Source organism: Giraffa tippelskirchi, chromosome 12 (assembly GCF_054371585.1).
Source record: "Giraffa tippelskirchi isolate mGirTip1 chromosome 12, T2T-mGirTip1v1.2.pri, whole genome shotgun sequence".
Lineage (NCBI taxonomy): Eukaryota > Metazoa > Chordata > Mammalia > Artiodactyla > Giraffidae > Giraffa > Giraffa tippelskirchi.
Genome location: NC_137286.1, coordinates 22,568,749 through 22,586,903, shown reverse-complemented (window position 1 = coordinate 22,586,903; position 18,155 = coordinate 22,568,749). Strand labels below are relative to the sequence as shown.

Sequence of the window (18,155 nt, the reverse complement as noted above, 5' to 3'; positions counted from 1 at the left end):
TGGGGTGCAGCCAAAATAAAGAAAAATTTAAGAAAGGAAAATGTAATGGAGCTGTAGACTTTCTCTGAAGACAGCGGAAATCCAAGTGAAATAGTTTTCTTTTTTAAAAAAGCAATTCCACATGTTTATCTATATAATTTCACATATACTTATATTTAAAATTGTGGGAATTGGGCCAGAAGATCTCTACTGTTCTTTCCTGCTGAGGGCTGCCAGCAGGCATCAGAGCACCCTAAGAGCAAAGATGAAAAAACAAACAGCTAGCAAGGTAGTGGCTTATACTGCAGTAGCTGAGCAAACAGGTGTACCAGTCTTTCACTCTGGTCAAAACTAAAAGCCTGCTTGTTTTATGTCTTTGGATAAAGAATATTATAAAAATTTAATTTAAAAATCTTGATTTTAAAAAAAGGCCTAAATTTGAGGTGAAGGCTGATTGGAATGAAGTTTTTCACATGTGTATCACACACACATATATATAAAAGGTATGTATCTTTTAGTTTTCTCTATCCTCCTCTCCAAAAACAAATAAATAAAATAACACTTACTGAGGCATTACCACTTCGAAGTCGTTCTGCTATAAACTCATCCATCAGATCAGGAACATTAGCATTGCTGCTGCCAATATCACTATTAAGAGAGGGCAGTTTTGTGCTCATGTCCTCTTTATTGACTAAAAACAAATAAACAACTATATATAGTGAGTAAAGACTTAACTACATTTCCTAAATTTAAAACAAACAAAAACAGCCACAACAAATTACCTATGCCATATCAATTATTTGCCAAACATGCATCTAAGAGGAATTTTTCTCCTTTTAGATTTAATTTTAAGAATTAGTAAATTGATATTTACTTTATTTAACTAAGCAGATGTTAGTCAATCTTCAGTACAACCTTAAACAGCAAGAAAGCTTATAGATAAGCACTAGTTGGGAGCTAGGTTAATATTGTCTATAAAGAAACTGGTATATTTTTCTTTCTTCCTGTCTTTATGCTTTCATTTGGAGCCTTAATAATTTAGAAATCCATCTTCCCCAAAGAATATTTACAAGGAATATATCCCCTGAATTTTAAGTTAAGATATTAATAAGTTAAAATTCTATGATTTTGACATAATGTTGTTTCTGTTCACTACAAAATGTAATTTTACTGTTTGAAGAAAAAAGATTTTCACAAAGGTTTTTCTTTTTTAAAAAAAAAATAGTTATTTTGAATTTTTTAAGACTATACTGTGATTTACATTAACATGGACGTTTTAAAACTTGGGAAACTGACAGAAAGTAAGATATTTACTTATTTCACTATTATGCCATTGAAAAGGAGATTGTTCCACAACCAAAGGAAATCAACACTAATATTCCTAATGAACTTCAAAGCATTTCAGGTTAAGAAAATACACTGGTCAGGAACTCACTGTGAAATACCATTATCTTTATACTACTTGGCCAGGCTTTGCTAAGCTGTCAAATACTGCCCTCAAGTGGCATTAATGGCTCAGTGCAAGATGCAGCGTTCTGTTAATCATGCTAACAAAACCATGTTAAACAAATAAAATCAAAACCTACCTTACTGCTGAAAGTTAATTTTCTATAACTGAATAGTTATTTTAAATTTGAATCAAGATATGAGAAAACAGTTACCATAATCTTGCTTTCTGTAATCTGTCCATAGAGGTTCCATATCTAAATCATGATTGGCTATCATGAAACCTTTATGCACATCTAAAATCTCAGAGAAAAGAAAGTAATGATAAGTGTTTTAAGGATATGACTTGCATTCTATACAAATGAATGCAAAACTAAAAAGCCTACAGCTACTTGGAAATGGAATTCATGAAAGTAACTAAGCCCACTTTGAGGTTTAAGAAATAATTTCCTTGGTGTTCACCGTAGGACCCTGATTTAAATTACGTTATATAATGTCAAAATAATTTTCTACAAGAAAAAGTAAAACTAAATGAATCAGCAGTAAAAATAAATGAAACCAATTATATAGAGCTGGGATCCTTTTAAATGTAAACTATTGGGGGAACAAGGGAGCAAGTATTCCAACTCAGTAAACTTAATTTCAAGTTCATGTAGTAAACACTAAAAACATTTGATTTAGATAGTGTTTGGAAGGTCATTAAATTTTCCTGTATCCCCTCTTCTCTATTTTGTTCAGCAGCAAAGAGGTTTAACTAAATGCTTTATAAGGGAAATTAGTAATTTAAATAAACATTTTATGCTGGGAAATATACAGCTGGGGAAAGGCGCATGCATAACCAAACAGAGAGAAAGCAGTGACCATCCCAAAGCTTTTTGATTGCTTATAGCTTGCTTCAGTTGCATTAAGCCAAACTGGTGCTGTCTTCTCCTTTTGCGCTCTGCACACTGTTAGTGCTCACCTGCAGCTTTCCTTCCAAAATAGCCCATTACATGACTGTACAGATCCCTCAGTGGAGCCTCTGGTGGCATTCTGTTCTGCCTCTGTGGGGAAACATTTGCCTTCGGCTTCGAAAGAGCATGGACAACAGTTTTATAAACGCCACCCAGGGAGCCCTGCTGTAGTCCTGCCTCATGACTTGATGACTTAATAGTACTACGACTACCTAACTGATTAGTTGCAATTCCTTCTTTCTGTAATATGGCGGTGGGAATCTCTGTTGTTTCCTTAATTGTTTCACTGCTTGCTGATGCTGCACTAATTGCATCTAGAGGCCTGTACACACCAGGTTTTACTAGCTCTGCAGCACTGCTGGAGCTGGTGTGAGGGTTGCTGATGTTGCTATTACTACTACCACTAAAGCCACTGAGCTTCCGCAGTCTCATCTTCCATGGAGCCTCTTTGTTTTCCAGAGGATTATAAAACTGAACTGACTCAGTAGAAGGTCTAAAAGTAACATGAACACTATTTCGCTTTTTAGTAGCAATTTTCATGATTTTGGCTCTGTGAGTTACTGTTTCAGACAAGCTCCTTTTAGTTGGAGAAAGCTTGCTAGTGCTTGTAACATGAGGCATTCTACGGTTAACAGGTGCTTTTAGTGTAGTTTTCTTGGCATGCAAAACATGTGGGACAGTGATTTTTTCATTAATTTGCACACCCTTAACCTTTTCAGCCAGCGTTATATCTATACAGGCATCTAATTCTGTGGCTGTTTGTCTGTACAGATGTTTTCTCTTTTCTTTATCACAAGGGCTACCTGAACTAGGTTCCGATGACTGTTTATCATTGTTTAGTTGCTTACATTTTTCAGAAGTTTTTGTTTTCATAAAGCTGTCTAACTGATTGGGTGCACTAACATTTGTGAAGACAGCGGAGTTTGGTTCTTTTTGAAACTGTATGTTTTCAGGAGTTCCAACAAAAGAGGTGGTATTTTCTGATTTACTTTCCTGGTCTATGTACTCTAATTTATCTAAGGATGATCTTTCATCCTTATTTACTGCAACAGAGATCACTTCCTGCGAAGCTGCATCTTTATCTAACTCGTTTTTACTGTGACTTTCTTGGGTTTCCTTAAAATATTCTTTCAGGGAGGAAAGAAGATCATCATCTCCTTCAAGGTCAATGTACTGGATTTGTTCAAAAGCTGAATCTGCAAGTTCTACTGGATCTATTAAGTGACAGAGATGGTCATATATGCTATCACCAACTTCCAGAGAAGACTCTCTACTATGAGTATCAGTGATGTGGCTCTCAGTGGATCTAGTTATTGAAGAAGCCTCTGTGGAACTCTGCAAGCTTGGTGCATGACGGGATGAACTGTCAATGACAGGAACTGCACCTTTAGCTCGTTCAACAGTGAATGGTTCCAAGATGTCAGAAGTGCTGCTACTTCGAGGCAATGGCTGCTCCTCACTCAAAGCACCAAAAACTTCATTTCCAGTGTCTTCACTTTGCGAAAAATGTCTGACTCTAGTTGGACGAGGAAGTATTTGAGCATCATCAATATCTGTAAAAAAAAAAAAAAAAGAAAGAAAGAAAAATTATAGAGTAGAAACTATACAAATACAAAAAATAAGTATTAATTTCAACCATTTTCTAAGCATATGCTTAAAAATAAAAATTTTTGAGATTTTTTTGTAAGTTCAATGAAAGAAAATCTACAAATTTGTTTTTAAATAATGATGGGAACAAGCCAATATAGCATGTAGTATAAATGAATTAGAATACTACCAGAATACATTTTAAAATGTTAACATGCATAGAACAAACAGTGAGGTGATGAAACATTTGGAAGTGCAGTTAAAGATAGTGCTGTGCCAATAAATCAAGCAATTCAAACTTGCTATTCAATTTTTCCTAATAAAGTTTCAGGCAGAAAAAAGTAGATCTTAACACAAAAAAGCTGATCTTAGTATTCCACTACAGAAACTCATAGGGTCTCGTAAATTCCTCTGCTCCCTTCCTTAGCAGGCAAGAAACATCACCTTTTCTTCAAATTTTGCCCATCTATTTGACCACTTATTACACATGGAAATCTCTATCCTCTTCCTAAAGTTCTCTTTGTCAGGAAACTAGTTATCTGTTCTACTGAGGTATTTTACTTTATTTTATTATACTATTAAAATCTATTTACCCCTACCCTGCAAAATCTATTCACCCTATCAAATAAAATCAATACACTGCTAAAAAAAATTGTCCTTTTTCATTTCTGACACAAACAGCATTAATCTACTAGGAAGAAATCTCCTCTGCCAAACACTGGCCCACTCCATGAGGTAACCATAGAACTCTAAAAACTGCACCTACAGCTTCTTACATTCTTTTACAAATCACAGATTTGAAAGTCAAAATGGACATTATAGATTATTTAACTCTCCTACTGAACAAACTGAGTCCTAAAGAGAGGAAACCACTCTCTCAAGTTTGAGAAGCAGGCTTAGTGTTCCATGTCATTACATTGTTTTTGCTGCCTGAAGTGCTAAGTATATGATAAATCTTCAAAAATATGTATAAAATTGAAAGTCACAATATGAAATACTATTTAATTGTAGAGATAGATACAAATCAAAACTTCTACTACTGATAAAATGTCATGTCTACAAAAACATCTTGGTATTTTACTAAAAGACACGTTCAGAAAAATACCATGAAAAAGGGACAAAGAGTCAAAAAGCCTGATATTGGTACTCATTAGGCTTGTCATGTATAGATTAGAAGTAACAGACCTATAACTGATGAAAATGAGAAGATTTAGATCCAGAGAAAACAGTTACTTGTCCAAGATCACAGATATATTTATTGAAATGGTGCAAGATCTAAAACTTAGGTTTTCTTACTCCAGACTCTGAGAAGTAAGTTTTCTCATTTATAAAATGGGGATAGTAATTAAAAATATTCTCAGGATCTATGTGATGGATGAAGTGAGGCAAGTACCTCTGCTATTTCACTGATATCACTTTCTTTGTATGAGGTCCAAAAGAAGCCACCTTATACTAAATTCAAATCAAGAGCAGTTTGTGATATACTAAAATTGCACTATATTCCTGAAGATATACATTGAGACTCCCAATACGTGTCAAACATAAACTATCTCCTAAAGTTGAAACAACCCTTTATCATTAAGTTGAGGAGAATACTTTTAAAAAATGTTAGCTTTCTTCTTCATACATTTCACTTATAAATTCTTCTGAAGGAAAAACAAAGCATTTCTGCAGAACCTTTATGCATATATTGTATTACTGTAGCAGATAAGCAATGCATATTTGTGCATCTTGACAAATGCTAAGTATTTTTGGTTTGTGTCCCATAATAGGTCATAAGAACCTCTGCCAAGAGATTATATTCACCATGCACTCCAGTTGCTTCCCACAAAATATTCTAAAAGGACTCAACAAAGAATACAGATTATATAATTTTTCTATTAAAATTATTAAGAATTTTATAGTTGGAATTAATTTTTTAGCTGCAAATTTAAAATCAAGATATTAAAACCTTATTAAAATCTAATGCTATGAGACTAGAAAATATATGAACTTCAGGAAAAAAGCTGAATATTAGTTTTAATGTTTAGTTTCCTTTATTGATGATCTCATACTTTTTCCATTCTAAAGAAACCAATAAAGATTACTATGAAGTTCTGTTTTTAGGCATTTCCTCCCAAACCCAGTCTTCACGTTGCATGTTAGGAAACTTAGCCATTATTTCAGCTTGTTTTTCCCCTAAACTTTTGTTAGTACATATGAATATCTAAAAAACTTTCAAGTCTAAGAGGGCAAGGGCTTTGAAGAAAATGAAAATATTTTTCTAACAATAATGTACTGTTAGTAAATCTAAGTTTCAACAAAAAAGCTTTCTGAAAGTTTTAAGTTTTAAATACAGTTCTTACCTGGGCATATAACACTAATACTAATAGCGTAAAATCAAAGAAGAAAGTAACCACTGAGAGGAGATCAAAATCAGCACTTGAAATTAAGCAAAATTGACTCTAACAAGGCTTAAAGTTTAAAGAAATAAACCTGAACCTTATTTAAGATAATGTCTAAATGACAGCTCAATCATACACAGGTGTCCTGTATTCATTGGGGACTGGTGTTCAGGAGCCCCCGTGGAAACTAAAATCCACAGATGCTCAAGTTTCTTATATAAAATGGCCAAGTACAATAAATACAGTTGGCTCTTCAAACCAACAGGTTTACTTGTATTCAACCAACCTTGGATATGATGGACCGACTGTATAGTCCTTCCTACATGCACTGTTTTAAGCATCTTAGTATATTAACTCATTTAATCCTCACAGTAGCCTCACGAATTAGGTGTATTATCCCCATTTTACACATGAAGAAACTGTAAGACTTGCCTGAGGATACACAGCTAGAAGGTGGAGAGCTGGGATTTGAAGGAAGGCAAAAATTAATCCATGTTCTTATCTCCTGAATAATATATATTATGTATTCATGAAATAATTAAAAATTACTATTAATAAATTATAAATCAGCACAGTAATTTATCTTTATAAAGCTAAGAATCTTAGGAATCAAAACTTAGGTCAACTACAAATATTAGTAAATTATACAGAAAAATACAACGGATAAACTTTGTATTGGATTGCTGAAAATAATGGTAATAACAGGTTAAAACAGACATGGCCTTTAAAACTATTTGATTACGCTGCTTACATTTTACCTTGAACAAGCGTCTAATTAAATTAGTTCAATCTAAAGTATCACTAACCAATGACTGAACAAAACAAGAAAAAAGTTTTTTAGTAAACTTAAAAAAATAAGTGAACATTGAGAAAATGCTTCCTATAGAGCCTAAAAAGTATCTGAAATGTAAAGTTTCATCTCTGGATTTGCTTAATAATGTTTTACCATTAAAGTACTGGAAATCATCTCTGGATTAAAATGTAGTTTTTTCTGAATGTTGTGTTGCAAAGAAAAGTTTTCTTTGATATTTTGAAAAGATAAGCTGTAAATGAAAGTGTAATATTAGCTTGTAACATGTAAAAAAAAAAAAACTTTTCATTGAAATTTACCGTTTTTCAGGATTTTTTTCTTTTTTTATATTAACATGCCCATATCCCCATTGTCTGAAATAGCTCTTGTCACATAGTAGGGGCTCAATAAATACTGGTAGAAGGGAAGCATATCTTTTATATTAAAAACTAGTAGCTGCTAACTAGTAAAATATCAAGCTAGTTTCTCAAGGGGAAAAACTTAATTTATAATACTAAGATACTACTGGAAAATTTTAATAATTTCTAAAACGAGGTACAGAAAAAAGTACCCAAATCCCTTTTACCAAAGCTAAATTCTATTCCCAGTTAATCACAAACAGTAGCTATGTGTGGTAATATTTTTACAGCTCTTGAATTCGTAAAATCATTTATATTAGTATATGTAGAAACTGATGTTATTTAGAGGCTCAAGGTTTTTTTTGGAATTACCTGAAGGAAAAGACAAACGCCCTTTATGTAATTAAAAAAAAATTTTTTTTCTTGCCTATTTGGGCTATAATGAAAATGTACCTTCAAGGTAAGTTAAGAATTATTATTAGTGAAGGCTAGCAAAAACTCTACATCTTTTTAAGACTGGATGTTCACTTTGTAGGAAATTCAAAGCAGTACCCACATCATTAAAATCATATGAAAAGATTGAAAAGCTATAAACCAAGCCAAAATAATTAATTTTAGACCACTAAAATTTAAAATACTAAACTATCATCTACTCTTACCCTTTTAATGTTGTTTCCTTGACTCAAATTCTGGAAATAGATAAATGACAAATATATTTTTTATAAGAAAATTATACAGATTTAGTATTTGTTTGCAAACATGTTAAATAATACCATGTTTAACTTAGCTTCAAGTTTTTCTTGAGATGTACTTTTAAAAGAATTAACACAAAGTATTTCAGTGAAAAAAATTCTAGTGTAATTTAGAATTACACTAGAATCTGCTGGTGTTCTAGGCACAAAAATTGTAGAAAATTACTATCATATATTGGTGAGAAGGAATAAATTCCTTGATTGTGCAAAGGGCCTACTTGTTTGATTAGATAGGAAATTCTCCTGATTAGGCAGATCTTAGGAACAAGATGGGGCATGAGACATACCATCTTCTTTCTCCTCATACTCAGAAAGTAAAAGTTGAAAGATCAAAAACATTTTGCTCTACAGTGCTCAATTCAAATAATGAAGTACTGCTAATAACGTTAGTAGTCTATGTAACATGGCTTAGACAGCCTAGAATTTAACAGCATCAAATGTGGTAAACAAATTAGCAGTTTTGAGAACTAACTGGGAAGAAAGTGGGCCTGTAAACAATTTCAGACTGAGACAGTACTTGATTAGAAAATAGTAACAACAGTTGCAAAAATAATTGCCTACCATGCTTATGTTCTTTTAAATGCTTTCTACCATGAGAGTACTTTTTTGGCAGTGAAAGCTAATTTACTTAAGAAAAATTATTGCGATTTCTGACTTCTCTTTGTTTTTTCAGGAAAATAGAGAGAGCTAGACTGGGCTACCACATATGTAAAAGTACAATCTGGTGGTACAGGAGACACGACAGGGAAAATGTGCCTGCCCAGACATCAGCACTACCTGCAGAGCTTTAAAAAATAAAGTAAGATCTCCTGCAACCCCCAGGACATTATATCAAAACCAGAGACAGACACAAGTCTGGGAAGAAACATTTGTTCAACACCAGATGAGTTCAATGTTAAGAACTCATGTCACTGACTACGTCAATGCCCTTGAAATAGTTCCCGGAGCTTAAGAAAAACTCTGCAAGGATATTCAGCAACTCAATTAGTTTGCTGCTAAGTCGCTTCAGTCGTGTCCGACTCTGTGCGACCCCATAGACGACAGCCCATCAGGCTCCCCCGTCCCTGGGATTCTCCAGGCAAGAACACTGGAGTGGGTTGCCATTTCCTTCTTCAATGCATGAAAGTGAAAAATGAAAGTGAAGTCGCTCAGTCGTGTCTGACTCTTAGCAACCCCATGGACTGCAGCCTATCAGGCTCCTCCATCCATGGGATTTTCCAGGCACGAGTACTGGAGTGGGGTGCCATTGCCTTCTCCAAGGATATTCAGCAACTCATTAGTTTAGTCTATCTATATAAAGTTATACCATATAGAATCACATTTACAACAATGTAGATTGAATGGTCATCTAACCCAGAATACTGGAGGAGAAAAAAGGGCTAGATGAAAATAGAGTACACTGAAAACTGACAGTTGATTCTTCCAAAGAAATCACAGTATGTTAAAACAAACAAATATAAAAGAATTAAAAGGAGTGCTTTTTGCCATGTAAGTATTTAAGAGTATCAGGTAAATATTTTTCTGGAAAATCATACTTCTAACCAAAAGCTCGGAGAAGGAAATGGCAACCCATTCCAGTACTCTTGCCGGGAAACTCCCATGGATGGAGGAGCCTGGTAGGCTGCAGTCCATGGGGTCGCTAAGGGTCAGACACGACTGAGTGACTTCACTTTCACTTTTCACTTTCATGCATTGGAGAAGGAAATGGCAACCCACTCCAGTGTTCTTGCCTGGAGAATCCCAGGGACAGGGGAGCCTGGTGGGCTACCGTCTATGGGGTCGCACAGAGTCGGACACGACTGAAGCGACTTAGCAGCAGCAGCAGCAACCAAAAGCTAGAGTGATTGTCTATGGGTAGTTTCATTGTTTTACTGGTGAAGCAGTTATAGAAACCTCAACTCCTGTTCTTAAGATGATGCACCCAGGAAATATTTATTATGAGTTCAACTAAGCCCACTTACATCAGGGGGACAGATTAAACAATGAAAAACATAGTTCACTTTCCTTTTTAGCTTTCACATATGTACCTCCTCTTGGTTTGGGAAAAATCTCGGATCTTACCAGGATTAGGGATGGTGGAAGGGACCTTCATGAACCTGAAATAACATTATTAATAAAAATGCACCTTCTCTCGCATAAGCCTACAGTTCATTAGGAACTAAAAGGGCACAAAGATAGGTTGTTAAAAAATAAAAATCAGTAACCTCACCAAAGTCACAATATGAGGGAAACACTCCTAAAAAAACGACAGGAAAGCACCCAAGAATGCACAAGTAACTTTCTTTAAGTCAGCACATTTTGCATAATAAGTACAGCTGACTCTTGAACAGGGCTCTAAGCTGTGCTGCTGCTTAGTCGCTAAACTGTATCCGACTCGTTTGCGACCCCATGGACTATAGTCCGTCAGGCTCCTCTGTCCATGGGATTTCCCAGGCAAGATTACTGGAGTGGGTTGCCATTTCCTTCTCCAGGGGATCTTCCCAACCCAAGAGATTGAACCTGCCTCTCCTGCAGTGGCAGACGGATTCTTTACCACTGAGCCACCAGGGAAGCCCTTAAGCTGTGTGGGTCCACTTATTTGTGGGTTTTTACAAATAAATATGTACTACTGGACTACACTATGTGTGGTTGATCAAATCTGCCCATGTGAAATCAGAGAAGTGGAGGGCTCATTGTAAAGTTATATATACACTGATTTTGGATAATGTGGAAGGACAGCAACCCTCACCCTTCCATTGGTCAAGTACCAAGTGTATATTAAAAACAAACTTGCTTCTGTCTAAAAGACAAGGCACTATAAGATTCTAGTCATACAGAAAAAAAAATTTTAAAGAAAAAACTAAGCTAAGGTGGTAGAAATGACAGTGCGTGTGTGTGTGTGTGTGAGAGAGAGAGAAACAGAGACAGAGAGAGTGACTGATTTGAAAGTGGCACTAGGGAATTTTGGGAGTAATGGAAATAGTCTATATTTTGTTTGGGGTGAAAGATGATGAGGGGTGTACAATTCTCAAATCTAATTGAAAGGAACCTAGAACTATGCATTTTATTATGTTAATGATGCCTTATTAAAGAGGAGATCATCCCAATACTGTAGATAAAGGACCTGAGACAGAAGTGGGAAGCTGACTACTTCTGAGGAAAGGTTCTGAGGCTCCTTAGAAATTGGGGCTTCACAGAATGGTTTTGTTATTTGGTTTAAAAATTAGTTATTAGAATTCTATACACTATTATAATCTAATACAAAGATTTACTCCAAAGCAACTTTTCAATTATATACTTGATTCCCCTAGCTTAAATTTCATTACTACAGATGATGGAGAATGCACTATTTAATATTTAGCATATATTCAGTCAAATGAGGACATTATAAATGAAATTATAAATATGCATTACTACTTCACCTGACTACCTGAGAAGAAAAAAATCAGACATGAACAGGAAAAAAAAAAAAAACCCAGACATTTACAACCCCAAATATTGGTCATTGGCACAGCACTAAACTTAGCACTTCCAGAATGAACTGCAAGGACAGCATTAGAGTTCAAATAACTCAAAATGTTGATTTCTCAACCACTTTCCCCATTTCCCACACCTCCCCCAAAGAAATTAACTTTGAAGAGTTTATTTGATTAAGCAAAATTTGAAAGCAGAAGGATTAAAAAGTGAAAAAGGTGGTGCAGAAATTAGCAGAGGTGGCACTACCTGAAAGCTCATCAGAAAGGGGAGTGAGAACAATATCAGGCAAGAAGGGTTTGGAAGTATGGATCAGAACAGGAGCACTTTTAGCACTGCGTATATAGGCCGATGGCAGAGCACATTCACCAATGGATCGGCTTCTCATGGCTTTAAAAAAGGAAAAGAAAGAAGTGGGGAAGGAAAAAAGAAGAGTGACTATAATGAAAGGCTTGTGTCATAGAAAAAGCAGCAACAGAGAAAACTAAAAGATATAAAGGAAGGAAATCTTAAATTAAAACATTTCAGCACGGCAAATACTGGCAAGCTGTAAGAAAAGAAATCAGAGAACACACATGACATTTCAAATGTAAATTTTTTGGTGTAAAGCAGGAAAATGATTTTTTGTTGTTGTTTTTCATTATTAGCAATTACAATGGTATAGCATTAAAAACAGCAGACACTTTAATTAGCACTATGTTCTCAAAACTAAAGACTGAAAAGTTCACTGAACAGAAACACTTAAAAGAACCCATATCAATAGTTCAAAGAGATTTTGGGTACCATATTTGGGCATTTTTCTGAGCCATTCTGAGCCACTCTTCTTAATGAAGCTGAATTCCAAGAGCAAATTCCTACTTTCATACTTTTCCCTAATAAGGTTTCGAAGTTACTCAACAGGTCTTTTTTAGAGAACTGTATGTAATTCATAATCTAAAGGGTTGAATCTCATGGTTACTATCTGTTCCTGATAGAAGAAGAATGCTTAATTAAACCAGTATCTCTTATTAAAGATAACAGTATCTAAATTTTAAAATTTTAAGTAAAAATATTTATAGAAAATAGCATTTGGAATCAGCATGAAGAATCAAGTTATTGAGAAAAATAAGTTTGTGTTTATTCAAATCTTAAATATATTACAAAAAAACTTAAAAGATTAAATTAAAATTTTTTTCATTTGTATTTAGTTGTATTTGGTAATTTCTTAAAAGAAAAGTAACCAGTTTGCAAAATTAAAGACAAATTTTGACACCCTTAGAAATAAATTAATAGTCAAGTTTGTATCTCAAGTACTTTTTAACATTTAGAGATTCTTGAATAAATGAAGGTATGAAGATTTTAAAAGAAACAATATTGCATAAAATCCAGTGTAATGGTGACATTAATAATACATATATACACATATATTTGAATGTTACCATCATTTCAAAAACCTTAAGGTTTTTCCTGATTATTAGAAACAGCTGGTTCCCCAATGCCTAAATCCCTTAAATGTATCAGGGCCTTTGCAATCGAACCACAATATCCACTGAAACTTCATCTCCTCTTCCTGTTATTCCATGCTACTGCCCCACAGAATTTTATACCATTTCTTGAAAATTCCATGCTCTTGCACAACATGGCCTTATAAGTTCATAATATATTTGGTCTTCTTTTCTTCTTGACACTCCTTCATATATAAAATGTCATCTCATCTGTGAAGCTTTAAGACTTTCCCACATAATTTACTAGCAATACAGCAGTTACCAAAACAAACAAGAATTTTTTACAAAGCTTACAATCTATTTTTAGTGGACTGTACATTTTATATGCCTCCCAGTTTTTCAAAGGCAAAAACTGTATCTTCTTATCTTTGTATCTCCAGTGCCTGGCACATACAAGCTCAACAAATCTTTACTGATCGAGTACCTATATTTGAATAGCGCAGCAAAATCATTTGAAAAAAACTGAAGTTTTCATTGTGAACATATAGAAGAGAAAACCAAAAAAATTACTAACCAAAATCTAGATGTATGTCATAGAGTTTATCACTGGAAAAGAATAATCTAAGAGTCCCTATTCCCCAAATTTATTAATGTTGGCAGAATAACAGATTCTTTAAGAGTAGCTTTTCTATAAGTTTATGTGTAGCAAAATGTGGAAGGTTGGAATATATTAAGAAAAGGCAACAACGTGCCTTCAGTGTATGACTTCCCATGTAATATATTAAAGGTTAAGTGTATTTTAAAATGGAAACCATATACAAAATGTCAGAGTCTGACCCTACTCATGTTTTTCTGCTGGCTTCCTCTCCCTCTTATGAAAGTGGTCAACAATTTTATGGTCCAATTTGAAATAAAAGTTATGTTGACTTCAAGATAATCATTCCTTAAAACTTGTTAGAACAAAGATATAAACACAAAGGTAAAACCTAAAGTGCTGCTTATCAACACAAAAGGTAAAATACCATCTACAGTGATAATCAGATGTGATTAAAAATAGATATTTCTTTTAGAACCAAATTAAATCAAATTCTCGATTTCACAGATGAATTACAAGCTTTCTTGTTGTTCTCCTCCTTGGGTTAGGTAATTCCTTGGAAATAACAATTCCTTCTATTCCTTCTTTTCTACCACCAACTTGAAGCAAGAGCTTGGGCATTTCCCGTGGAACTTTCCCCATAATCACTATGATGTAAGTTTGTGTGTTATGATCCTGAATGAATTCTTCAAAAAGACACCCCTCCATCTGTTACTATCTTTATGTTTACCTGGAAATCTGTTAAGTGCCTCACAGCTGTGCAATCACATTATAGAAAATAACTTACAATGAATTAGCTAGAGGGATTTTGGGGGATTTACTAATTTAAAGCTTATATCACAGAATCTCTGTAAAGCCACTGAAACTGGCCCAACTTCAATGAATTACCCTACAATGGTCTCTTAAGTGTTTAAGTGCAAGGAAGTGTCACACATCTCTCACTTTAAATCAAATGCTATTAATAGAAATGATTAAGTTTAGTGAGGAAGACAGGTAAACAGTCAATATAGGCCAAGAGCTAGACTGCTTGCTCCCAACAGTCAAACTGTAAATGCAAAGGAAAAATTCTTGGAGAAAATTAAGACTGAGGAGACAAATGATAAGAAAGCAACACAGTCTAATTGCTGGTAAGGAGAAAGTTGTCTGGAAATATCAAACCAGCCACAACATTGCTTTAAGCAAAATCCTAATTCAGAGTAAGGCCCTAACTCACTTCAATTCTAAGAAGGCTGAGAGAGGTGAAGAAGCTGCAGAAGAAAAGTTTGAAGCTAGCAGAGTTGATTTATGAGATTTAAGGAAAGAAGCCACCTTCATAACATAAAAGTACACAGGAAGCAGCAAGTGGTGATGTAGAAGCTGCAGTAAGCTATCCAGAAGATCTAACTAAGATCATTAACGAAGGTAGCTACATTATACAACAGATTTTCAATGTGGACACAACAGCTTCTACTGGAAGAAGCCATCAAGGACTTTCATAACTAGAGAAGTTACTGCCTGGCTTCTAAGCTTCAAAGCATAGCGTTATTAACAAAAGTCTACAGTTTACATTAGGAATCACTCTTTGTGCTGTACATTCTACAGGCTTCTAACAAATGTATAATATGTATACACAATTATAGTATCATACAGAATAGTTTCACTGCTCTATTTAAACCCTCTGTGCTCCACTTACTCCTCCCTCCTCATTGCCCTGCTTTCCACTCCTTGGCAATCAGCAATCTTTTTATTGTCTCTTCCGTTTTCCCTTCTTCAGAATATCATATAGTTGCAATCACCGTGTATGTAACATTTTCAGATTGGTTTCTTTCACTTAGCAATAGCATTCGGAGCTCTTCCATATTTTTTTCCATGTCCTGATAGCTCACTGTACCTTTTTAAAGAATAATATTCCACTGTATAGATGTACCAAAGTTTGTTAAATCATTCACTTATTTAAGGATATCTTGGTTGATTCCAAGTTTGGGCATAAATTCCAAGTTTATGAATAAAGCTGCTATAGATATTTGCATGCCAATGTTTGTGTGGACATATGTTTCCAACTTACCTGGATAAATGCCAAGGATGGTTTGATTCTACAGTAAGAATATGTTTACTTTTCTAAACTACGAAACCATCTTCCAAAGTGGCAGTACTATTTTGCACTTCCACAACCAATGAGAGTTACTGTTGCTCCATATCCTTGTCAGCATTTGGTGTTATAAATGTTCTGGATTTCAACCATTCTGATAGATGTGTAGTGGTATTTCATTGTTTTAAGGGCAATTTAATTTCAAATACTACACACTAAACCTACAGACATATCCACATACAGGCGCAAGTTACAGTTCAGTTCAGTTCAGTTGCTCAGTCATGTCCGACTCTTTGCGACTCCATGAATCGCAGCATGCCTGGCCTCCCTGTCCATCACCAACTCCTGGAGTTTACCCAAACCCATGTCCATCAAGTCGGTGATACCATCCAACCATCTCATCCTCTGTCGGCCCCTTCTCCTCCTGCCCCCAATCCTTCCCAGCATTAGGGTCTTTTCCAATGAGTCAACTTTTCGCATGAGGTGGCCAAAGTATTGGAGTTTCAGCTTCAACATCAGTCCTTCCAATGAACACCCAGGACTGATCTCCTTTAGGATGGACTGGTTGGTTCTCCTTGCAGTCCAAGGGACTCTCAACAGTCTTCTCCAACACCACAGTTCAAAAGCATCATTCCTTCTGTGCTCAGCTTTCTTCACCGTCCAACTCTCACATCCATACATGACCACTGGAAAAACCATAGCCTTGACTAGATGGACCTTTGTTGGCAAAGTAATGTCTCTGCTTTTAAATATGCTATCTAGGTTAGTCATAACCTTCCTTCCAAGAAGTAAGCGTCTTTTAATTTCATGGCTGCAATCACCATCTGCAGTGATTTTGGAGCCCCCAAAAATAAAAGTCTGACACTGTTTCCACTGTTTCCCCATCTATTTCCCATTAAGTGATGGGACCAGATGCCATGATCTTAGTTTTCTGAACGTTGAGCTTTAAGCCAACTTTTTCACTCTCCTCTTTCACTTTCATCAAGAGGCTCTTTAGTTCTTCTTCACTTTCTGCCATAAGGGTAGTGTTATCTGCATATCTGAGGTTATTGATATTTCTCCCAGCAATCTTGATTCCAGCTTGTGCTTCCTTCAGCCCAGCGTTTCTCATGATGTACTCTGCATATAAGTTAAATAAGCAGGGTGTCAATATACAGCCTTGACATACTCCTTTTCCTATCTGGAACCAGTCTGTTATTCCATGTCCAGTTCTAACTGTTGCTTCCTTCCTGACCTCAATATAGGTTTCTCAAGAGACAGGTCAGATGGTCTGGTATTTCCATCTCTTTCAGAATTCTCCACAGTTTATTGTGATCCACACGGAGAAGGCAATGGCACCCCACTCCAACACTCTTGCCTGGGAAACCCCATGGATGGAGGAGCCTGGTAGGCTGCAGCCCATGAGGTCGCAAAGAGTCGGACATGACTGAGCGACTTCACTTTCACTTTTCACTTTCATGCAGTGGAGGAGGAAATGGCAACCCACTACAGTATTCTTGCCTGGAGAATCCTAGGGACGGGAGAGCCTGGTGGGCTGCCGTCTATGGGGTCGCACAGAGTCAGACATGACTGACGCGACTTAGCAGCACTGTGATCCACACAGTCAAAGGCTTTGGCATAGTCAATAAAGCAGAAATAGATGTTTTACTCAAACTCTCTTGCTTTTTCGATGATCCAGTGGATGTTGGCAATTTGATCTCTGGTTCCTCTGCCTTTTCTAAATCCAGCTTGAACATCTGGAAGTTCACGGTTCACATATTGCTGAAGCCTGGCTTGGAGAATTTTGAGCATTACTTTACTAGGATGTGATATGAGTGCAATTGTGTGGTAGTTTGAGCATTCTTTGGCATTGCCTTTCTTCGGGATTGGAATGAAAACTGACCTTTTCCAGTCCTGTGGCCACTGCTGAGTTTTCCAAATTTGCTGGCATAATGAGTGCAGCACTTTCACAGCATCATCTTTCAGGATTTGAAATAGCTCAACTGGAATTCCATCACCTCCACTAGCTTTGTTCATAGTGATGCTTTCTAAGGCCCACTTGACTTCACATTCCAGGATGTCTGGCTCTAGGTGAGTGATCACACCATCGTGATTATCTGGGTCGTGAAGATCTTTTTTGTACAGTTCTTCTGTGTATTCTTGCCACCTCTTCTTAATATCTTCTGCTTCTGTTAGGTCCATACCATTTCTGTCCTTTATCGAGCCCATCTTTGCATGAAATGTTCCCTTGGTATCTCTAATTTTCTTGAAGAGATCTCTAGTCTTTCCCATTCTGTTGTTTTCCTCTGTTTCTTTGCACTGATCGCTGAGGAAGGCTTTCTTATCTCTCCTTGCTATTCTTTGGAACTCTGCATTCAGATGGGAA

The 18,155-nt window shown here is 35.7% G+C and overlaps 1 protein-coding gene across 15 annotated transcripts in view; it reads right to left on the bottom strand.

Moving 5' to 3' along the window:
- Positions 1 to 18,155, bottom strand: part of RALGAPA1 (Ral GTPase activating protein catalytic subunit alpha 1) — a 205,752-nt gene that overhangs the window by 104,049 nt on the left and 83,548 nt on the right. For 5 of the 15 annotated variants that reach the window (XM_081547913.1, XM_081547915.1, XM_081547908.1 and 2 more), the window contains exons 17-18: positions 3,764 to 3,931; positions 546 to 670 (exon numbers count right to left, since the gene is read on the bottom strand). In XM_081547913.1, the coding sequence (XP_081404039.1) occupies positions 546 to 670; positions 3,764 to 3,931 (293 nt within the window). Of the gene's footprint in view, positions 1 to 545; positions 671 to 2,386; positions 3,932 to 11,952; positions 12,094 to 18,155 lie in introns of all 15 variants that reach the window. The other 10 variants (XM_081547902.1, XM_081547901.1, XM_081547900.1 and 7 more) reach the window with 4 other exon arrangements.